The 25566-nt window shown below is 39.6% G+C and overlaps 1 protein-coding gene across 2 annotated transcripts in view; it reads right to left on the bottom strand.

Moving 5' to 3' along the window:
- LOC137423099 (venom phosphodiesterase CdcPDE) overlaps positions 1-25566 on the bottom strand; it is a 134212-nt gene that overhangs the window by 12421 nt on the left and 96225 nt on the right. For both annotated transcript variants that reach the window (XM_068109908.2, XM_068109909.2), the window contains exons 15-20: positions 14328-14455; positions 12365-12434; positions 12124-12211; positions 7378-7547; positions 5900-5948; positions 1405-1559 (exon numbers count right to left, since the gene is read on the bottom strand). In XM_068109908.2, the coding sequence (XP_067966009.1) occupies positions 1405-1559; positions 5900-5948; positions 7378-7547; positions 12124-12211; positions 12365-12434; positions 14328-14455 (660 nt within the window). The remainder of the gene's footprint in view (positions 1-1404; positions 1560-5899; positions 5949-7377; positions 7548-12123; positions 12212-12364; positions 12435-14327; positions 14456-25566) is intronic.

Below are 25566 nucleotides of genomic sequence, written 5' to 3'. Positions count from 1 at the left end.
TGATCAAAAAAAAACAAAAAACAATCGGCTTTTAGCTTTTGATTGGCAAACCAATTCAGTGACCCAATATGCAAATTCCCAAAATTTCAGTTCAACTGGATGAAAATTGACGATTTTTTGTGATGCTGACCTTTGACCTTTTCACCATTTGACAAAATTATGAATTTGTCTTCTCCATATTAGCATACTAATGCTTTGTTAAAACTCTGATGACAAAACTCAAATGGTAAATTGAAATTTCAGGTCAATTGGATGAAAATTGATGATTTTAGGATATGCTGAGCATTGACCTTTTTACAAAATTATTAATTTGGCTTTTCCATATTTTCACAACAAAGCTTTGTTGAAAATTTGATGACAAAATTCAAATGGTAAATTGAAATTTCAGGTCAATTGGATGAAAATTGATGATTTTAGGATATGCTGACCTTTGACCTTTTTACAAAATTATTAATTTGGCTTTTCCATATTTTCACAACAAAGCTTTGTTGAAAATTTGATGACAAAATTCAAATGGTAAATTGAAATTTCAGGTCACTTGGATGAAAATTGATGATTTTATGTGACGCTGACCTTTGACCTTTTGACAAAATTATTAATTTGTCTTCTCCGTATTATCATAATAAGGGATTGGTGAAAATTTGATGATAATTATTAATTTCACCAAATTTTCCAAAATTTCACCGAAATTTCACCAAAATTATTAATTTGTCTTCTCCATATTATCAAACTAATGCTTTGTTAAAACTCTGATGACAAAACTCAAATGGTAAATTGAAATTTCAGGTCAATTGGATGAAAATTGATGATTTTAGGATATGCTGACCTTTGATCTTTTTACAAAATTATGAATTTGGCTTTTCCATATTTTCACAACAAAGCTTTGTTGAAAATTTGATGACAAAATTCAAATGGTAAATTGAAATTTCAGGTCAATTGGATGAAAATTGATGATTTTAGGATATGCTGACCTTTGACCTTTTTACAAAATTATGAATTTGGCTTTTCCATATTTTCACAACAAAGCTTTGTTGAAAATTTGATGACAAAATTCAAATGGTAAATTGAAATTTCAGGTCAATTGGATGAAAATTGATGATTTTGACTTTTTGACAAAATTATTAATTTGTCTTCTCCATATTATCATAATAAAGGATTGGTGAAAATTTGATGATAATAGCTGAAATGGTAAAAAAAGGTATGGCCCGGACAGGCACACAAACAGACGGACAGACAGAAGTGATTACCATGCCCCATCTCGTGCTGTGCATGGGACGGGCTAACTAAAGACTCTCTAAGAAAAAAACACAAATTATTATCACAGCAGTCAGCTCCATTTTATCACCTTTATACGCATACATTTGTCAATGTTAACCATGTCCCACCCAGCCACAGCTAACTCACATGTTTGGATATGGTGTAGGAGACCCACATTGGGGCCTTCCTATCCATCCTAAATGCAGAGATGAAGGACTGTTGCATCAGGAGGCACCATTTGCCAGCTGGCTGCATATTGATAGGACGCCCGAGAGGAAGATGCGTCCTCTCAGAAACAGTTACTAACACACAAAACAACAACGTACAAGGAAACACATATTTTTACACAAACACCAATATAACATGTTGGCAAAAGTGCAAGCTTGCATTAATCTGACTTTTTTGAAGACCCTTGGATTTGCCCTCATGTCAGTTGGAATGAAATCACATCAAAGTTTTTGAGTAGTTCTCATGGCAACCAACACCTTGTGGAAATCTTAATCAAAGCAAATCAAATCAAGTCACGGAGATCAATTCCTGTTCAATCATTGTGACCTACTTTACAGTCTTTATGTGTTGTAACAAAACTATCACTCATGCACCCTTTGTGAGAGCACCTGTGTATGTTTCATAAAATGATCACACATGCATCTTCTCAAGACAAGTTTCAACCTCTTCATCATATGCGGAATATAGGCTGAGCCAGAAGTAACAATTATTGATTTAGATTTGAAAACTCCATTCTGGAAATATATATTTTTTATTTTTTATTTTTTTTGTATACAGAATCGAGGCTCGTGAAAGAGCTAACATTTATTTCACAAACAAATCAAACAGACAAACAAAATATATAAAAAGAGGGAGCGGTAGACAAGATGGGGAGAGAAGGGGAAGCACACAAACACAACATTTGAGAGCAGGGACATCGGGAAATGTGTGGGAGGGAGAGGGCTTGGGGGAAGGAGGCGTGGGAAGGGGAGGGGGTGGGGGGGGGGGGTGGGAGAAGTATAAAACACAAGGACACCAAGGACTTCCAGGACAGAAGTTGGTATTTCAAAAAAGTGGATTTGGGGTGAAATTAGTGGGGGTAGAAAAGATCAAGGTTTTGGATGGGGGAAGATAAGAGATGGTGGTGAACAGCTGTTTTAAAGACCTGGAGGAAGGAGTGGGATTGAATAGAGTGAGGGAGTTTGTTCTAGAGGTGGGAGGAAAGAGGAATGAAGGAGTGAAGGTGAGCAGAGAGTCCTGATTTTGGCAGTTTCACCATCAGAGGGTTGCTGGCAGATCTTGTGCAGCCTGTAGGAATATTTGGGGGACAGAGCCCAGAGAGAGCTGGGGGGGGGGGGGGGCAAGGCCGGAGAGGAGTCAGTAGAAGACGGAAAGACCACCAACCTGCCTGCGGTGAGTGAGTGAAAGGCCCTTGGAGTTAGCTTCATCGCGGGAGATACCAATGATTCTGAACGCTTTGGTTTCAACAGCGTGAAGACGAGGTAGGTGTGAGGCAGGAGCACCAGCCCAGAGGGGAGAGCAGTATTCCATTGAGCTGCGGATGAAAGCCTTGTATGTGGTGAGGAGCTCAGGTGTGCCAAGGAAGGACTTCGCACGACGGAGGATGCCCAGTCGGCGACTGGCTTTGGAGGCCAGATTTGAAATGTGGTTTTCCCAGGAAAGATCATTAGTGGGGTGGCTTAGCCCAAATATTCAAAAGAATTGTGCATTTTGTGATACAAGCACCAAATTTGGCACAAATGTACATTAATATGTTGCGAACATTTTCAGATATTGGGCCACTTGAAATTCCGTAATTTTATTTTTCAAATTTTTTCAAATTTCGTAATTTCAAATTTTTCGGGTGACACCGTCACAATTTCGGTCTTCGAGGCCGGCCGATAGGCAAAGTGTGACCGGAAGGGACGAGGTTCTCCTGACCACGTGGCCCTCGATCTGGGAAGCGAGAGGCGTTCCATTAGTGGACGCGCCCCTCACGCCCGACTTCTGGGCGGCCCCGGCAGGCCGTTTGTTTTGATGTTCCGTGACAGGCCCCGCACCCCCACCTCCGGGCCGACCGGAAGCTTGTGCTGAGTACATCATACCTGAACAACTCAGTGAGGCAGAACACAGCAGTGCACACCAGGGTGACCCCTTCAGTGCATAAACCAATTAACCTGTCCACTGCAGGGCATATAGAAATGAAGTTATTTTCTGCATATAATAATAATATAAGTTCAGTTCTATATAACAATTTCTGTTATCACCACTACCACTACAACTACCACTACTACAAGCTTTGTCTGGAATTTTGTGGACTAACAGACAAACAGACATACAGACAAGCTGGGATCAAAACATTACCTCCTTCCACCATTGAGTGTAGAGGTAAACATCATGGAAATTATATCATGCCCTAGATTTAATTCATGCTTACCCGTGTATTTGCTTCACTGGTTCACAAGGTCTTTTGCATACATGTAATTCAGACTCTCGTCTTCATTGCTGACCACACAATGTTCGCAACATATTAATGTACATTTGTGCCAAATTTGGTGCTTGTATCACAAAATGCACAATTCTTTTGAATATTTGGGCTAAGCCGCCCCACTATATCGGCCGGCCTCGAAGACCGAAATTGTGACGGTGTCACCCGAAAAATTTGAAATTACGAAATTTGAAAAAATTTGAAAAAAAAAATTACGGAATTTCAAGTGGCCCAATATCTGAAAATGTTCGCAACATATTAATGTACATTTGTGCCAAATTTGGTGCTTGTATCACAAAATGCACAACAGGTTTGCTATGCTGCTACACTACATGGCAGATAGTGAGACCCAAAAGCTTGAGTGACAGAACTTCTTGGAGAGGATTAATAGAAGGGAAAGCTGATATAACACACCTTTCTAAAGCGAAACAGGCATCTGAATAGATACAACATGACATATCACTTCCTTTAACAACGGTCTGAGCTGAACTTCCAACATCTATGCAAATAATACAAAAACAGAATAATGACAATAACGGATTTATTATTTGCTCTGATATATACACAAAGAGAAAGTCCCCAAAATTGTGTACATTGGGTGAAAGTGTTTACACACAGTTTATGTTGGAGCTATATATTGCCGTGCGATTCCCCTCTTGGTTAAGACCAGGGGATCGTGGATGGACTCGAGATTTAATGGAGGCGTTTATCCAATCGATGGCGGGTCATACACGAGACAGAATATTGGGGAAAAATGCCGCTGCTTAACTTTTCGGCCCCGACGATGTCTTCTCCCTGCAAATTATTAACTTCACACAAACACGGAATTATGTACAATAAATATTTATTACGGAACCCGAGAACAAGGAAACGCGACGGAAGAAACTAAATTCTAAATTGGGACGTCCCCACACCAGATTTCAAATACAAAACAAATGGAAGAATAATAAAATAAATGTCTCGTCGTGTTTGTGAAGTGTGGTGCGTCTTATCTGTGTCTGGCAGTGTAGCGTCGGGTCAATCAGGCACCGTCCGACACGGCTGTTGTCAGCATGAACCGCTCCACCAGCCCCCCCCGCCCCCCCCCCCCGTTCACCTGGCCTCTCGTGCCAAGCGAGCAAGCGTGCAATGGTCCCCGGGCTGCTGCAGCTCGTGCGCTCGCTGTCCGCACGTGAACGCCGGGGAATATAATCGTCGGTAGCTCAACGTCTTTCCACCGTCTTTCAAAGCGAACTCCAACCGGGAACGAAAAGCAAGGGCAGAAGGGAGGTCCAAGTGGGAAGGCAGCCAACACGAAGGGACAGTCAAGGGAAGGCAAGAGGCAAAGGGAAGAGCTCCGGGCAGAACGCTCCAAAGCGAGAAGGGACAATGTTGGCACACCAACGTTCACCACCAAAAGTCTGGACCGAAGTGACAAAATGTCGGCCACTCCCAGTCTCTTGTCCCTCGTGCTCTGATGTCAGCCGGGCCTCTTCCCCAACCAGCGTGTCGCTTGTTACGTCCTCCTTCGCGCCCTCCACGCCGACTGGCCGAATGTTCGCGCCTTCCGCACTGATTGGCCGAGGTGTCATCGGTCGGTGGTCAATCAGTGTGCCGCTCCTTCACCTTCCAATCATGGGGAAGCTCTCTGCCCTTCTGTTGACCAATCACTCGTCCCCCCATACTCTACCAATCGGTGCCCTGCTTATTGCTCGCCCCTCCCCCTGGCCAATCAAGAGTCCTCCTGGGAGTGGCTCCCAGCCTGCCTGGTCAATGTGTGAAAGCCATGGTGTACCACTGCGCGGCCGCTGCCTGCTTGTCTTTCCCGTCAGTTTTATCGTAAGGGAGGGGATTTAATTATTGTGGTGCACTAAGGGCCTATCTAAGTGTCTATAAGAGTGCGTTGCCATAAGGGACAAAGGAATGATCACCAGGTCTGACAAACAATGGAGTCTTATCTTATCCCCAAGAACTATATATCACAGGAACATCCTTGTATGATCACAGGTATACACTTACCCCGACAAACCGGGCTAAACACAGAACTACGTATGGTACATCGAGGTGGTTCTAGCTATCATGACAGACGAAGCATGATACATATACAGATCTACCTAGATCTAGATATGCCTACCCCAAAATTCACAACAATATTGTACAGAGTATAAATGATTGTAAAGGTCATACCTTCATTATCAGATAAATTTAACTTCTTATTGAGCTGTTCCATTGGAGGCTGACCAGGAAAGGAAGGTGGATAAAAAGGAGTTAAAGTTAGTGATGAATACAATTAATTTGCATTAATATTACAATGAAAAAGTAATTTCATCTTAGATTTCAGATTTATGTTTGCAATATACATTGACAGATACAATTGACAATCTTTCTAAATTTTGTACAAGGTATCGGTAATTAATGAACGAATCTATTTGTAAACGTCACATCTGAAAGCAATCACCAATTATACTGGGTTATTTTTATTGATGACAATAGCAAATACCACCCATCACTTTGTTGATGGGAATACCAAGAGAGGGGAGGAGTGAGAGGACAGAGAAAGAAAGAGGAGAGAGAGGATGGGGAAAAGAGAAGGGGAAGAGGGAATGGAGTAGAGAGGGGGAAGAAGATGTGGAGGGAGGAAAGAGAGAGAGAAAGAGGCAGGTAGGAGAGAGCAAATTAGACCAGTCGCTTCAATAACACAGGAGCAAATAAGGCAAAAGTTGGTTTTGTCGTGATATTTAACCTCCTGGTGATCTTTGACTGGTTGAGGGTTAAACATGACCATCGCCTCCACGCCTCAAGACAGAGCACTGTTTCCTGTGTGTTTTGTATTTTACAGCGATGGCCCCGCTGCACAGGAGGGTTCATTAACTTGAACCGAGTCTTCTTGAACCTGATTGTATGGACAACTGATTAAAGTACAACACAATGACTGGGAGATTGCAGGTGGGCAGAATGCAGTGATTGCTGCGCAGTATTTGCTTCTTGATGTTGGGGAGTTTCTGCTGCTCTGGATTTTTGTTATTCCTTGTTTTTTTCTTCTTTTTCTACTTCTATCTTCCTTATTTATCTTACTGTCCTTTGCTTTTCTTCTTGTACCTTCCTTCTTCTGTCTGCCTCTCCTTCCTTCCTTCTTAAAAATTTTTCATTGTTCTTCTTCCATCCTCCTTGTTCTGTCTTCCTCCTTCTTCTGTGTTCTTCTCTGTCTCTTTCCTCTTTCTGCCTTCTTCTTCTTCTTCTTCCGCAATGAAGATTTCACATCACATTTTTATAATACATTTTATCACAGTATTTAAATTTTATATTTGTAGACCTTCAGAATAGACAATGTCGAATGTTTTTCCATGTGGTGCCAAGATGCAAAGCAAGAATTGAAAGGACTCTTCCCATGCCCTTTTCTCTGGACTGTGTGGGGTAAGGTGTTCTATGAACTCTAGTTGCAAATGGATGCAGGGATGGACAGGAAACAACCATTATTCAAAGAAAGACGGAGGGATGGTTTCACACAATAATTTATTGTGACCATCCCTACCATCTTTACATACTTTTGCCATACCATCCGTGCACCAATCTCCATCCTGTACAATTTGCACTTCACTTTTAATGTTTTTCATTCAGGATGTTTGTGAAATATAAACTAAAAATACATCCGTACATATACTTACATCGTTGGGGGTTGAGCAGGAACAATTTCTGGAGCTGTATGTCGTGAGTTGACATGACTCAGGATGGAGCAGCTCTTCAGGAAATTTTGGAATATAAGAAGGTTTTCGCAGAAGGTGGTTAAGACTTCCATGGGTTCCATTATTAGGAGCGCTGTCAATCTCCAGAACATCTAATGCACACACAGTTTACTGCATATCATTAGAATGCAGTACTAACAAAGGTTATGATGTAACATTATAACAACTAAATTACGATGCATTAACCACACAAATGGGATATGCATATTACATACAACGGAGGCATGCAAACTACTATAGATTTGCATACATCCGTTTTATGTAATAAAACTGGTATCAATCTGCTCGCTACGCTCGCCTCACCACACGTCACCGCAGAGGCATGGGCTTGTTTAAACTGAGGATAATAACCTACCTGAATTTGAGTTGCAGTGTTATCATGATTCCACCAATCATAATACAAACATTTCTTTTGTACAAATTTATTTGTAATATTGGTGGTATTAGTTATTTGTAACTTATTTGTAATGCAAAAAGATCGAAGTGGTGTGAAGCTCTCAATGGTCAAGGGCCCAAGCTGTCTAATCGGTCTGAAGGGTGTAAGGGGCTTCAATGGTGTTAAGGTCTAAGGGATCAAAAGGGATTTGAGGGGTGTAAAGGTCTAAAGGGTATAGAAGGTTGGAAGGGTGAAGGGGTCTAAAGGTGTCTAAAGTATTGAAAAGGTCTTAAAGATAAAAGTGGTCTTAAGGGTTTCTTTATTTTTTATTTTCTTGTATACAGAGTCGAGGCTCGTGTAAGAGCTAAAAAGGTCTTCAGGATCTTGTCTTGGGGGTCTTCAGGATCTTGGACTTGTCGAGGATTAATGTTAGATCATTTTTAGGTCAACATAATTGTATTGGAAATAATGCATTGTCCTCGATGTGATTTTACAATGTGGAGATTTTAATACTCGGGAGAGGGAGTCTGGCTTTTACAAACAAAGAACATACCAGAAAAATACAGAAGTACCAGGAGTATCAAAAATACATCAAAGGTACATCAAGTACAGAAAAGTAACATAATTTGCCAGGATCTCTCCCCTCCTCCCTTGTGACCACAACCCTTATATACAGAGGCAGGGTGGGGGGGGGGGGGGGGGAGAGAGGGGGTCGTGGGGGGAGGGGTGAAGAAGGGCCCAAGAGACCTTGAGGAGAGATATATCAATAGTGGCGTCACGAAGTCAGGTCTTTGGAGAAACCCAGCCAATAAGAATACCCCAGTCGGTTACCGAGACAACAAAATTCCCCAAGGGGCGAGTTTCCCAGAAATTAACTGTAACTATGATGTCCACCCCTCTGTAGGCCTCCAGCAAGACTGCCTGACATCAAAGGACAACCTTGGGATGGTTGTCGCCTGACGTGAGACAGAGCATCTGACTGCAATGTGTAGAATTAAAACCTATTTCATTAGTTGGAATATGCTATTGTCGTGTTCCTGGCGATTTAAATCTTTACCAGGAAACAGATTAGCCGAGCCAGCTTTAACTCCGAAGGCGTTCAGTTCAAATATGGCAGAGTTCATGCACGCAGGGAGGGAGGAGGGTAAGGAAAGGGAGGGTGAGGATGCTGAAACTCGCTTACCTCACGGATCCCGACGGCAGCCTTCAAACCTGTGGAAATTAACTCAAGCGAAAACCGATGTAAAATGTACAGGGGAAAATAATGAAAAGATTTTTTGTAACGGAATGCTGGGACAAGAGAAACACGACGATGAAACTAAAATCTAATTTGGGATCCCACACACCAGACTTACACACGGACGAAAGGATAATAAAAGGAATAAAAATAAATGTGTAAATTATCGTGCACTCAGATCAATTGGCGCCTTGGCAGCGATCGTCCAGTCTGAGCACGCACTCCGGATATGGCTCCGGTGTCGGTGGGAAGTAGGTCTCAATCCGCCTCATTCGCGTGCTGCTAGGCCTCAATCCGACTCGTTCGTGCGCTGCTAGGCCTCACCAGGTATCCCGCTCGCCCCGGCCTTGTGGTGTTCCAGGGGCAAGCCGCCCTCGCCCTCGCCCATGCGCAATCACTCGCGATGTCCGGAACCAAGTGGAGAGAGTCGATGGCGGAGGAAGGCGTAAGGGGAAATCGAGAGAGAAGGGAAGAGAGTCCACGGCGAGAAGAATGTCCGGGCGCGAAGGGAACCAGAACGAGAGGGGCAAAATGCCAGCTAGCGAGTTATTTTATCGCTCGTGGTGCTACGTCATCGGTCCTTCCTTCCAATCAGTCCTTCGCCTCTCGACCTCTAGAATCTTCTTCTGGCGCCAGTCCCTCACCATTGGCCGAGCGCTTTGCGCTCGCCTCCCCGTCCCATCGGTCGGTGTCCAATCAGTACGTCGCTTCCCTTGCTCTTACTTCACTACTCAGCGAGCTGCTTCTTGCTTTGCTCCGGCCAATCCCTGTTCCCCAGGGCGTGGCTTTTGGCCTGCTTGCTCCGATGTGTGTTTCCCCACAGTGTGGTTCGCGGCAGCACCCAAACTGACTTCCAGGTGGTTTTCCATTATTATTATTTGCTATGTGTGGTGCTTTTAATGGTGGGATTCCTCACTAGTGTTTATGTGTGGTGCCATATGGGACAATGGATAAATCACCAGGTCTCACGAACAGGGAAATTAACATAATCCCTACTCTAGTTAGCACAAGGATCATCCTTGTATGATCACAAAGATACACTTACGCGAACAAATCCCCTTAACAAAATTACATGTGGGATTCCCTATCACGAAAATCGGAACATGATACCTACACAGATCTACCTGATCTATATATCACTCTACCCCAAAATTCATAACTCTATTATGCATGATATGTTATTTTTCATAGTTAATCTATTCAAATTACACAATAAATATTTTATGATCTATCAGATTAACAGTATGGCAAGGCTCCTGTGTAGATGAACTTGACACCAGGTAGCTTTAATGTGTATTCATCTATACAGCATACAATTACCACACTCCCAAATAGTCAAAGAATACCGAATAAAAGGATTCACTTTAAAAGCGAAACACCTTTGGTTGTTATTTATTACCCCCACCCACTCATCCTACCGACAGCGACAGTGTTTACCTCTGCAGCATGATGGGTTTTTTTTTTATTGAACTGCTTGCAAAATTGCTTCTAACCTCGGTTTTATCTCCAACCGAGTTTGAACACAAGTTTTGATCAATGGATTAATAATAAACATAGGGGCAACACCCCTGGCACTCACCTGGTTGAATAAACAGTATACTTCACTGTCTAAAGGTATTTTAAACCAATTTCAATGGTTGCTAGAAGACAGGGCAGCATGTACAATCATACTAACATAATCGTAAGACTTTAAAATCATAAACAAAAACAATACCTAGTTTTGGGGCCAAGCTCTATCCGCCAACCCCGTATTCCTCCTAAGACCCCAATTTTTCTAATGCCTTGAACAAGCATTGGTACATCATGGGTGATTAAGGTTGTGGTGAAGTTTCATCGAAATTGCATGTGTAGTTTCTGAGAAGAAAGCAAATACCTATTTTCGGGGGCAACCCAACCCCCTACACCGCCCCCCCCCCCATAGGCCACCAAAGGGGCAGATTTTTTAAATGCCGTGAACAAACTTTGATACATCATGTGTGGTGACGGTTGTGGTCAAGTTTCATCGAAATTGCATGTGTAGTTTCTGAGAAGAAAGCAAATACCTATTTTGGGGGTCAAACCTGGACCCACTTTGACCCCCCCCCCCCCCATTGATCCCGTTAGACTTCGATTTTCTTAGTGCTGTGAACAAACTTTGGTACATCACAGGTGATGAAGGTTGTGGTAAAGTTTCATCGAAATAGTGTGTGTAGTTTCAGAGGGAAAAGCAAATTCTTATTTTGGGGGGTCAAACCTGGATCCACATTGACCATGGTAGACCCCCTTATACCCAGACTTTTTCTAATGCCGTGAACAAACTTTAGTCACAACACAACAAATATCATTTGTGCCAAGTTTGGTCAAAATCCCTTCAGCGGTTTCGGAGAAATTGCAAGTGTTTACAGATGGATGGACAGACAGACGACACGCCATCGCATAAGCTCCCCTGAACTTCATTCCAGGTGAGCTAAAAATCACCACAGAGTCTAATGGGTCCAAAGGGTCTTATGGGTCTTCAGGGTCTTTTGAGACTTTTGGGTCTATTGGATCTTCGGGTTTACAGGGTCTTTTGGGTCTTCTGGGTCTTTAAGGGGCTTCAGCGTATATTGTATATTTTGGATCTTCAGGGTCTTTTGGGTCTTTTGGGTATTTTGAGTCTTCGTGTTCTTTAAGGGTCTTCAGGGTATTTTAGGTATTTTGGGCCTTCGGGGTATTTTGGGACTTTAAGGGTCTCCAGGGTATTTTGGGTATTTTGGGTCTTCATGGTCTTTTGGGGTCTTTAAGGATCTTCAGGGTCTTTTGGGCCTTTTGGTGTCTTCAGGGTATTTTGGTCCTTGTGGGTCTTTTGGATCTTCGAGGTCTTTTGTATCTTTCGGGTATTTTGGGTCTTTTAGGGTCTTCAAGATTTTCAGGGTATTTTTGGTATTTTGGGTCTTTGTGGTATTTTGGATCTTTAAGGGACTTCGGCGTATTTGGGTATTTTGGGTCTTTAAGGGTCTTTGGGGTCTTTTGGGTCTTTTTCAGCACTAGTTTCCCTGACTTGACATTTATAATATCAATCAAATGTAGAACTTACCACACATAAGATTGTAGAGTTCAATATTCTGAAACGGCTGAACCTCTGTCTTGTCGTTGAACTTGGGTCCATACGAGATGAAAAGTGCCTGGACACAAGAACAGAATGATAAACCAGAAGTTAATTTCCATCAATAACAATAATATTTACTTTGTTTCAACAATCCATCAAGGAACTAACCGATTGACTACTCAATGACTATTTTCTGAAAAATCCACAGAATCAGTTATAAGGATATTACATTCATGCTCTTGAATTCATTGTCGTATCCATGACTTCCTCCTGTGCAGTATTTTGAAGCACTGAAGTTCCTGAAATAAAACAAAAATGTTCAAAATACAGCGAATACTCAGAAACCAAATCAAAGATAACCAAAACCTAATCCAACACAGAGAAAAGTTATTAACTGGATATCAACACATATACAGTCACGTGAAAAAGTAAGTACACCCCATGTAAAGTTTTGACTTTTTCAATATATTTCAACATACAGCTATTTGATCTTCATTTCAACAATATTGATAGATAAAGGTGATAAAATATAACAAATATGATGAAACATTTACATTTTGTAGTCCATTGTATAATATATATAAACATAAATGCAAATTTCGCATGTGGAAAAAGTAAGTACACCCCTACATTTATCACGACTTCAAATACCTAAAATTAGAATCAGGTGCACCAGCTCAGGTGCAAATGATTAGAACATCGTTGGAGAGAATCTTGGAGGACCCTGTCTTATTTAAACCTCAGACATTTCGTTTGGTTTGCTCTTTGTTGTTGAAGTGTGCGGCGTCACCATGCCTAGATCAAAAGAGCTCTCTGAGACCTTCAGAAAAAGGTTATAGATGCCTACGAGTCTGGGAAGGGATTTAAAAAGATCTCCAAAAAATTTGAAATCAATCATTCGACTGTCTGGAAGATCATCTACAAGTGGAAAAGCAAACAACTGCTAACTTGTTCAGGCCAGGCCGCCCCAGCAAGTTCAGTCCGAGAGCAGACCGCAAGATGCTGAAAGAAGTCTCTAAGAACCCCAGAATGTCATCACGGGACCTACAGGTAGCTCTCGCCACTGTTGATGTCAAAGTGCACGAGTCTACAATTAGAAAGAGGCTGCACAAATTTGATCTACATGGGAGGTGTGCCAGGAGGAAACCTTTGCTGTCCAGAAAGAACATCAGGGCAAGACTAAAGTTTGCCAATGAACACCGAGGCAAAGACCAGCCCTTCTGGAACAATGTGCTCGGGACAGATGAGTCAAAGGTAGAGCTATTTGGCCACAGTACCAGAAGACATGTTTGACGAAAACCAAAGACAGCATTTGACCACAAAAACCTGATACCAACTCTAAAGCATGGTGTTGGAAATATTATGGTTTGGGGCAGCTTTGCTGCATCAGGGCCTGGGCAGCTCACCATCATAGAATCCACTATGAATTCTTCATTGTACCAGAGGGTGCTTGAGGATAATGTGAGGCCATCTGTCGGAGAAGTTGAAGCTCAACCGAAGGTGGACCTTGCAACATGACAATGACCCTAAACATACCAGTAAATCCACCAAGGAATGGCTGAAAAGAAAGAAATGGAGGGTTCTGGAATGGCCAAGTCAAAGCCCGGATCTAAATCCCATCGAGATGTTGTGGGGGGATTTGAAACGACCTGTGCAGGCAAGAAACCCCTCAAACATCGCACAGCTGAAAGAATCCTGCATGGAGGAGTGGGCAAAAATTTCTCCCAGTCGATGTCAGAGACTGGTAGATAGTCATAAGAAACACCTACTTGAGGTTGTTTCTGCCAAAGGGGGCAATACCACCTGTTAGAGCCAAGGGTGTACTTACTTTTTCCACATCCGAAATTTGCATTCATGTTTATTTAAATCATACAATGGACTACAAAATGTAAATGTTTCATGATATTTGTTATATTATATCACCTTTATCTATCAATATTGTTGAAATGAAGATCAAATAGCTGTATGTTGAAATATGTTGAAAAAGTCAAAACTTTACATGGGATGTACTTACTTTTTCACGTGACTGTATATATATATATATATATTAACCCTCATTCTCTTGCAGCCAAAGATAGCTGCATAAAGCAACCAAGAAAAGTTGCACTAAAGTAAGCCCTTTGCTGATTCAAACTCTTCGTGAGTTTCTGTAGAGCTGGCCTACCAATGAAATATGTGATGGGTGAGCTTACTTTGACACCAGCCATTGCCGATCAAGGAGGAGCACAGCATCATCGATGCGGCGATTGGCAGCATTGTGCAAACGTTTCGGTTGATTCCACTTTAGGTACGGTTTGAAATGCTGGTCAGGTCGCACACACTGCAAAGACATCAACAGTAATACAAGTCCTATAGCCCAGCGGCTAAGTCGAAAAATATTTCACTTTGTGGAGAAATTATGAAACTTTGCAGACAGGTGGAGGACCCCAGTAGGAACATTTTTCGATTAGGACCCAACTCTGAAACGCCCCCTGGTGGCCGATAGAAATACGATTGCAGTGGCTAACCCCCCCCCCCCCCCCCCCCCCCATGACAATTTGGGTGAACAGGTGATCAGTTAGCACCCCATATGATTTTACTTAGCACCCCATATTATTTCAGTGCTGCCATCTGTTTGCATTAGTTTAGGTTAAGACAGAAGATTTCCTTTTTTATGCAATAAAGTTCTTTGCAGACATCAAAGTTCGTTATCATTATTGTATTAACGCATGTTTTCTTTTACAGGTGGAAAACCATAAACCATGTCCAGGTCATTCAAGATCGTTCCTTTTCAAGTCAATCGGATGAAAATTGAGGATTTTAGAAATTTGGCCTATGTTGACCTTTTGGCCTATGTTGACCTCAAAAATAATTGGTGGTTGCATTCAGTGACCTGATATGTAAATGCTCTTCAAATTTCAAGTCAATCAGATGAAAATTGAGGATTTTAGAAATTTGACAAAGTTGTTTACCTTTGGCCTATGTTGACCTTTTGGCCTATGTTGACCTCAAAAATAATTGGTGGTTGTATTCAGTGACCTGATATGTAAGTGCTCTTCAAATTTCAAGTCAATCAGATGAAAATTGAGGATTTAAGAAATTTGACAAAGTTGTTGACCTTTGGCCTATGCTGAGTTGGGTCCTAATCGAAAAATGTTCCTACTGGGGTCCCCGACCTGTGTGCAAAGTTTCATCATTTCTCCACAAAGTGAAATATACTGCCATATTTTTCGACTTAGCCGCTGGGCTAGTAGACACGATGGGAGAAGCAAGAACATTCACATGGAAAATGTTTCTCTCACATTAGTTCTGAAGATAAAAATTCGAAAAATAAATTTTAGTTCATGAATCGGTATTGTACGAGTTTATATACTCGTGTTTGTTTTCTGAGCTTGAAATTTTTTAATGTTCACATATACTGTACTTGATATTTTTAGTTGTGGAATGTTGTAGTTTTCAATAACAAGAGGAGAGTTTAGTTTTGACTTCCATTGACATGATTATCAAAGCTATGAACAATACATTAAGGTTGAATATTAGAGAATATATTTTGATGTAAAAATGTCACCTGATTACAATCCTTTGTAATTTGTCACCAACTCGTAAGCAAATGTCAACTGTGGAAGACAAACTTGTAAAATATTTGTGAATAAGATTATAATTACATTTGTGTTGCATTATGTAATGTTCAAATTACTCTTTGGTGAATATTACTGAATCCTGTTTTATAGCCTGTTGAAGAAACAGATCTAATTATTGATATAGGAACAGATCTAATTATTACTCCCCTACCGGTGTACACCAGACGGGACTATAGGTTTGCACGCCGTCCCTCCGTCCGTCAGTCCGTCAGTCCGTCAGTCCGTCAGTCAGTCCATCAGTCCGTCATGCAAAGAACAGTTTTCCGGACTTTTTTTTCTAAACTCTTAATGCTAATGATTTCAAACTTGGCACATGGTTTCCTCATGATAAGTTACAGATCAAGTTCGAACTTCACGACGTTTCGATCATTTTTCACAAAGTTATGGCACTTTGTTTATTCTAGAGTTCTCCTCAAGCCGCACCGCGCACCCTCAGCCTCGTCTCGCGAAAGTCAAAAGCACGACACAGCGCGCGCTTTCGGGAGGGGCGGAGCCAAACCAAGCAACATATATATATATACACATCGATCATTGATCGTGAACCGGAAAATATAATATATTACTGATATTTAGCGACTCGAAAGGTTCTTTATCAACAACTTATTTTCTCGTGCTTCTACTGACCTGTCTGCAAGGTGTATGAATCGAAGTCCCAGTGCGAATCACAGGTGAGCCCGTCCTGAGGTAATTAGCGATTGGGAACGATTCAGAATCTGTGGATAAATAACCCTTGGTAATTTCCCCAACAGTTTTCCGGACGACAGACTGCTGCTAGGGGACATGTATTGCAGCGCAATACTCAGAATGCTTGTTACTATTACCAATAGCAATTTTCTAATCTTACTCCAGAACCTGTGGGTAAAAAACCCTTGGTAATTTCCCCAACAGTTTTGTGTACGACAGACTGCCGGTAGGGGACATGTATTGCAGCGCAATACTCAGAATGCTTGTTTATATAGGAACAGATCTAATTATTGATAAAGGTAGAGATCTAATTATTACTCCCTCCAGGGAGTAATGCATTCAATCGTGTCCGTGTGTGTGTGTGTGTGTGTTCGTGTGCGTATGTGTGTTCGTATGTTTGTGTGTTTGTGAAGAAGATATTTGGAAAAGTTCTGAACGGATTTGGATGAAAGTTTGTGGGATGATTTCCCTTGGGATAAGGAAGAATTGATTAGTTTTTGGTGAAGCTCGGGATATTATTCCGGATCCAGGAATTTTTTGAAGGATTTTTTACCATTGGAAGATAGGGCTCAGCAGCAGCCACGGCGGGAGTATGCGCTCTACTGAGTGGTGTTCTAGTTCATATAGGAACAGATCTAATTATTGATATAGGAACAGATCTAATTATTGATATAGGAACAGATCTAATTATTGATATAGGAACAGATCTAATTATTGATATAGGAACAGATCTAATTATTGATATAGGAACAGATCTAATTATTGATATACGAACAGATCTAATTATTGATATAGGAACAGATCTAATTATTGATATACGAACAGATCTAATTATTGATATAGGAACAGATCTAATTATTGATATAGGAACAGATCTAATTATTGATATAGGAACAGATCTAATTATTGATATAGGAACAGATCTAATTATTGATATAGGAACAGATCTAATTATTGATATAGGAACAAATCTAATTATTGATATAGGAACAGATCTAATTATTGATATAGAAACTGATCTAATTATTGATATAGGAACAGATCTAATTATTGATATAGGAACAGATCTAATTATTGATATAGGAACAGATCTAATTATTGATATAGGAACAGATCTAATTATTGATATAGGAACAGATCTAATTATTGATAGAGGAACTGATCTAATTATTGATAGAGGAACAGATCTAATTATTGATAGAGGAACTGATCTAATTATTGATAGAGGAACAGATCTAATTATTGATATAGGAACAGATCTAATTATTGATATAGGAACAGATCTAATTATTGTTATAGGAACAGATCTAATTATTGTTATAGGAACAGATCTAATTATTATTATAGGAACAGATCTAATTATTGATATAGGAACAGATCTAATTATTGTTATAGGAACAGATCTAGTTATTGATATAGGAACAGATCTAATTATTGTTATAGGAACAGATCTAATTATTGATAGAGGAACAGATCTAATTATTGATATAGGAACAGATCTAATTATTGATATAGGAACAGATCTAATTATTGTTATAGGAACAGATCTAATTATTGATAGAAGAACAGATCTAATTATTGTTATAGGAACAGATCTAATTATTGATATAGGAACAGATCTAATTCTTGATATAGGAACAGATCTAATTATTGATAGAGGAACAGATCTAGTTATTGATATAGGAACAGATCTAATTATTGATATAGGAACAGATCTAATTATTGATAGAGGAACAGATCTTGTTATTGATGTAGGAACAGATCTAATTATTGATATAGGAACAGATCTAATTATTGATAGAGGAACAGATCTAATTATTGATATAGTAACAGATCTAATTATTGATAGAGGAACAGATCTAATTATTGATATAGGAACAGATCTAATTATTGATATAGGAACTGATCTAATTATTGATAGAGGAACAGATCTAATTATTGATATAGGAACAGATCTAATTATTGATATAGGAACTGATCTAATTATTGATAGAGGAAGAGATCTAATTATTGATATAGAAACAGAACTAATTATTGATATAGGAACAGATCTAATTATTGATATAGGAACAGATCTAATTATTGATATAGGAACAGATCTAATTATTGATAGAGGAACTGATCTAATTATTGATAGAGGAACTGATCTAATTATTGATAGAGGAACTGATCTAATTATTGTTATAGGAACAGATCTAATTATAGTGGGGTGGCTAAATCCAAATTTAAGTGATATCGTGACACACTGGCCCAAAGGACCAAATTTGGCACAGTTCTACTTTAGGACCATACAAAACTTTTGAGAGGGGGCTGCCCGATTTTAGAGGTCAAGGTCAGGTCAAGGTCAAAGGTCAAATTATGTGTCTGTCATGTTTTTGCAATATCCAGCTTATATATATATAACCTAAAAAACTTAGTCTTAGTCACATAACCAACATATTTAGTCAATGAATCCATTACTATTATGGGAAGTTCCACCAGGTGACGGCCATATAGGCAGTGGTGGCGCCGGGCTGTCCCCGACCAGGGGGGGGGGGGGGGGGGGGAGCTAACATCCCCGACGAGAGGGCTAAAATCGCTAAAATCAGTGGAATTAATCCATATTCATTCACAAAAATTTGATATAGGATTAGAAGATGGCCGACCTACAAAAATCAATGTTTTCTTTGGCTTTCAGTAGGGGTGACCGGAGGTTCTGTGCATAGAACTGCTGATACGTTTGATTTATTTTGTTGGTGGTGACTCAATATTAATGTTCGTTTTTTTTATTTCAGGAGGAAGATAACAGCGTGACTGAGCTACAATAACAGTGAGGCAGCGATCGACAAACAAGGGAGATATTTGAAGACTAATAGACAACATGGACTGGGCAAACTGTATCATATGTGGAAAGGATGACGGCACATTAAAATGTCCTGCGACCAGACAAGATGGTAAAGGTCTACAATCATATGAGGACTTTATCCGAAATGTCGACTCTTTCAGAGAACTACATTCAATGCCTGTTGACATATGTTTTCCAGATCATGTTAATGCAAATGACTTGCTCAACAACCATGCAAAGTGGCACCTTAAGTGTCAGCTTAAATTTGCCAATACAAAACTGCAAAGAACACAAGAGAGACACCAGAGAAAGAGGAACACTGGACAGTGTGGTGATGATACGGGACAGAGAAAATCAAAACGCTCAAGCCTTTCCGAGGAGTCAAAATGTATAAATATGTGCATTTTCTGTAAGAAAGCAGAGGGTGTACTTCATATGTGTACTACATTAGAACTAGACACATCGCTCAGTGACAGTGAAGGGATCAGGTGGAGCCATCGGTCTCACTGAAAATCCAGCTGCCCTGAAACGATGGATGGTGGCAGGTCCTGAGCAAGCCAGAATCCTCACAGAGTTTCACGAATTATATAACTCATCAGAGCAACCCTCCCAAAGTCACATCCAGGGACATTCGATTCAGAAAACGTTCCAGAAACAGGTTAACGATATGTGCGATGCCATAGTGACAATGGGGAATCCATTCATGGAGACATCAAAGGAACTCATGACCCTGGACAAACATGATTGTGTGGATGATATAGTTGTCCAAGCACTGCACACGATGGAAACTTTGGGTAATGACCAGTATTCCAAGTACGTCAAGGCAGTGCTGGTTGAAAGACATGAATCAATTTACGTGGCCATCAAGAAAAACCAACTTCCTCTATTTAAACGTCCACATTCCACTACCATGAAATCAAAAGCGAAAAAGCAATTCGAGGAAATAAAGAGTGACTGCAATCTGTTCAGTCAGCTGTTCGTCGCTGCCCAAGTCCGTAATACCAAACTGGAGGTGTTCTTTAAACATGAAAACCACCCGTGGCCGCCAGCACTGTCTTTGCATGGGAGACTCCGACTACCAAGCAATAAATCAGAGCTATTGCATTGCATTGATGCAAGTGTCCAGCCAGAAACACCCACTTATTTTGACGCCAAAGTGGTTGATGGTGCTGCCATTGTACATGCCCTGCCACAAGAAAACACTTCTACGTTCGGCGAATACAGTGACAATATCTTCATCCCCTGGATAGAAAGGCAACTTCAAGGCTGTTCCAGGATGGACATCGTTTGGGACACTTACCGACCCGACAGCCTCAAAGCCACAACTCGAGAGAAACGAGGGAAAGGATTACGTAGAAAGGTATCCCGCAATACGAAGTTACCAAGTAACTTCGCTGGCTTTCTACAGGGTCCTACCAACAAGGAGGAGCTTTTCGCACTGCTGACGGAGGACGTAGTCAAACACGACTATCCGCTTACCAAACAGGTTTACATTACATCTGGTCCACGAGTCCAATCGAATCAGGCTAACATCACAATGGGAGAGAGTGATCACGAAGAAGCAGACAGTAGAATATGTCTTCATGTAAACGATGCCCTAAGGGAAGGGGCGACTACTGTTCTCATCAGAACCATAGACACAGACGTGATTGTGATTCTGGTGGGAGTGTTTCATGATCTTGTGCAGCACCATCCAGGTATGCAACTATGGGTTGGCTTTGGTACTGGTAAACACTTCTGCTATTACCATGTCAACTCAATCTGCCAGGAACTTGGGGAAGACAAAGCTCGTGCTCTGCCGTTTTTCCATGCATTCTCTGGCTCTGATGTAACATCCCAATTCAGTGGTAAAGGCAAAAAGTCAGCTTGGAAGGCCTGGGAAGCTTACCCGACAGCCACAGAAGGATTCACCATTACGTCCCTGACTGCGTTTGTTCCACAGGTGATTACATCTCCAGCATTCAATGTGATCGAGCGGTTTACCTGTATCATGTACGACAACACAACCCCACATGTCAATGTGAATGACCTCCGACAGGAGCTATTCCCAAGGAGAGTGAAGATGATGGAGAAGCTTCCTCCAACTCAGAACGCACTGCTCCAGCATGTAAATCGATGCCTGTACCAAGCCAGCATTTGGAGAGAGAGAGTCTGAAGCCCATCCTAGCTGCACCAAATCCAGATGGCTTTGGGTGGACCAAAGCAGATACCGGGTGGCGTCCAACCTGGACAACCCTGTCAGCTGCTGCCCTTAGTTGTAGAGAACTACTCAAGTGCGGATGTAAGGCGACACCCACTTGTTCAAAGAATTGCACGTGCAGGAACGCAGGACTGCCATGCACAGGACTGTGTCTCTGTCGCGGAAATTGTGAAGCATAAGTCATACAGGCCGTGACCTCCTCTGTACTGGCCAATCCAGTATCCTCCCTCAGCGTATCGATGTACGTCAAAAACACCGATGCAAAAATGACCAACACATAATTTGACCTTTGACCTTCACCTGACCTTGAAATACAATATGGCAGCACCTGAGGATATTTTCCATAATACAAATGGATTCCTTGTCCTTAAAAATGATTATTTAGACACTGAGATAATGTTTCTATGACAGCTATGAGCTGGATATGGCAAAAACGTGACAAACACATAATTTGACCTTTGACCTTGACCTGACCTTGACCTGGGCCTCGAAAATCTGGCAGCCCCCTCTCAAAAGTTTTGTATGGTCCTAAAGTATAACTGTGCCAAATTTAGTGCTTTGGGCCAGCGTGTCACGATCATTTCCATAAGCCACTCCACTATTATTGATATAGGAACAGATCTAATTATTGATATAAGAACAGATCTAATTATTGTTATAGGAACAGATCTAATTATTGTTATAGGAACAGATCTAATTATTGATAGAGGAACAGATCTAGTTATTGATATAGGAACAGATCTAATTATTGATATAGGAACAGATCTAATTATTGATAGAGGAACAGATCTAATTATTGATATAGGAACAGATCTAATTATTGATATAGGAACTGATCTAATTATTGATAGAGGAACAGATCTAATAATTTATTGATATAGGAACAGATCTAATTATTGATAAAGGAACTGATCTAATTATTGATAGAGGAACAGATCTAATTATTGATATAGAAACAGATCTAATTATTGATATAGGAACAGATCTAATTATTGATATAGGAACAGATCTAATTATTGATATAGCAACAGATCAAATTATTGATATAGGAACAGATCTAATTATTGATAGAGGAACTGATCTAATTATTGATAGAGGAACTGATCTAATTATTGATAGAGGAACAGATCTAATTATTGATATAGGAACTGATCTAATTATTGATATAGGAACAGATCTAATTATTGATAGAGGAACTGATCTAATTATTGATAGAGGAACAGATCTAATTATTGATATAGGAACTGATCTAATTAATGATATAGGAACAGATCTAATTATTGATATAGGAACAGATCTAATTATTGATAGAGGAACTGATCTAATTATTGATAGAGGAACAGATCTAATTATTGATATAGGAACAGATCTAATTATTGATATTGGAACTGATCTAATTAATTGATAGAGGAACAGATCTAATTATTGATATAGGAACAGATCTAATTATTGATATAGGAACTGATCTAATTATTGATATAGGAACAGATCTAATTATTGATATAGAAACAGATCTAATTATTGTTATAGGAACACATCTAATTATTGATATAGGAACAGATCTAATTATTGCTATAGGAACTGATCTAATTATTGTTATAGGAACAGATCTAATTATTGATATAGGAACAGATCTAATTGTTGATATAGGAACAGATCTAATTATTGTTATAGGAACAGATCTAATTATTGATATAGGAACAGATCTAATTATTGATATAGGAACAGATCTAATTATTGATATAGGAACAGATCTAATTATTGTTATAGGAACAGATCTAATTATTGATATAGGAACAGATCTAATTATTGATATAGGAACAGATCTAATTATTGATATAGAAACATCTAATTATTGTTATAGGAACAGATCTAATTATTGATATAGGAACAGATCTAATTATTGACATAGGAACTGATCTAATTATTGATAGAGGAACAGATCTAATTATTGATATAGAAACAGATCTAATTATTGGCGCTGAGGAAGCGCCTTTAGCGATTGACTTCCAGCCAGTGTAACGCTAATTCCTGTCACAGGAATTCGGAGATCATATAAGTGGGCGTGGCAGTTCCTGATTGGTTCGTGTTGGGGAACGCCTTCTCGCTGCCGACGTGACGTAAATTCGCGCATGCGCACTGGTGATTGGCGCTGAGGAAGCGCCTCGAGCGAATGACTTCCAGCCAGTGTAACGCTAATTCCTGTCACAGGAATTCTGAGATCATATAAGTGGGCGTGGCAGTTCCTGATTGGTTCGTGTTGGGGAACGCCTTCTCGCTGCCGACGTGACGTAAATTCGCGCACGCGCACTGGTGAAGCTTACTCGATCTTACTCGATCCCATATTACATGTACTTTCATTGCATACAAATTATACTTCCTCCTAGAAATTCCAAGCCCGAACCTCAGCGCAATCCAAGAGGATTCACTTGTTGTTATAGGAACAGATCTAATTATTGATATAGAAACAGATCTAATTATTGGTATAGGAACAGATCTAATTATTGATATAGGAACAGATCTAATTATTGTTATTGGAACAGATCTAATTATTGTTATAGGAACAGATCTAATTATTGATATCGGAACAGATCTAATTATTGATAGAGGACAAGATCTAATTATTGATATAGGAACAGATCTAATTATTGATATAGGAACAGATCTAATTATTGATATAGGAACAGATCTAATTATTGTTATAGGAACAGATCTAATTATTGATATAGGAACAGATCTAATTATTGATATAGGAACAGATCTAATTATTGATATAGAAACAGATCTAATTATTGTTATAGGAACAGATCTAATTATTGATATAGGAACAGATCTAATTATTGACATAGGAACTGATCTAATTATTGATAGAGGAACAGATCTAATTATTGATATAGAAACAGATCTAATTATTGTTATAGGAACAGATCTAATTATTGATATAGAAACGGATGTAATTATTGATATAGGAACAGATCTAATTATTGATATAGGAACAGATCTAATTATTGTTATAGGAACAGATCTAATTATTGTTATAGGAACAGATCTAATTATTGATATCGGAACAGATCTAATTATTGTTATAGGAACAGATCTAATTATTGATATAGGAACAGATCTAATTATTGATATCGGAACAGATCTAATTATTGATACAGGAACAGATCTAATTACTGATATAGGAACAGATCTAATTATTGATATAGGAACTGATCTAATTATTGATAGAGGAACAGATCTAATTATTGATATAGAAACAGATCTAATTATTGTTATAGGAACAGATCTAATTATTGATATAGGAACAGATCTAATTATTGATATAGGAACAGATCTAATTATTGATATAGGAACAGATCTAATTATTGATATAGGAACAGATCTAATTATTGATATAGGAACAGATCTAATTATTGATATAGGAACAGATCTAATTATTGTTATAGGAACAGATCTAATTATTGATATAGGAACAGATCTAATTATTGATATAGGAACAGATCTAATTATTTATATAGAAACAGATCTAATTATTGTTATAGGAACAGATCTAATTATTGATATAGGAACAGATCTAATTATTGATATAGGAATAGATCTAATTATTGATATAGGAACAGATCTAATTATTGATATAGGAACAGATCTAATTATTGATATTGGAACAGATCTAATTATTGATAGAGGAACAGATCTAATTATTGATAGAGGAACAGATCTAATTGTTGATAGAGGAACTGATCTAATTATTGATAGAGGAACTGATCTAATTATTGATACAGGAACAGATCTAGTTATTGATAGAGGAACAGATCTAATTATTATTATCGGAATAGATCTAATTATTGATATAGGAACAGATCTAATTATTGATCTTTCACCATATTTATTGCTAAACATCTCCAAAGGACAAGTTGCCATAGCTCGGGAAGACCTGAGCAGCTCATTTGGTGATGTCCGAATGCGATATCAAAGCATGAAAGTTGGGCAAATATTTACCTCTGCCACCAAAGGTGGATGGAGGTTATGGTTTCACCCATGTCTGTCTGTTTGTATGTCCGTTTGTTTGTCCGTTTGTGAACAAAATATCTCCGAAATTT

The sequence above is a fragment of the Myxine glutinosa genome, chromosome 3, assembly GCF_964187855.1.
Source record: "Myxine glutinosa chromosome 3, kmMyxGlut1.1, whole genome shotgun sequence".
Classification (NCBI taxonomy): Eukaryota; Metazoa; Chordata; class Myxini; order Myxiniformes; family Myxinidae; genus Myxine; species Myxine glutinosa.
Note: the sequence above shows the minus strand (reverse complement) of the source record. Positions and strands in the feature narration are given on the sequence as shown.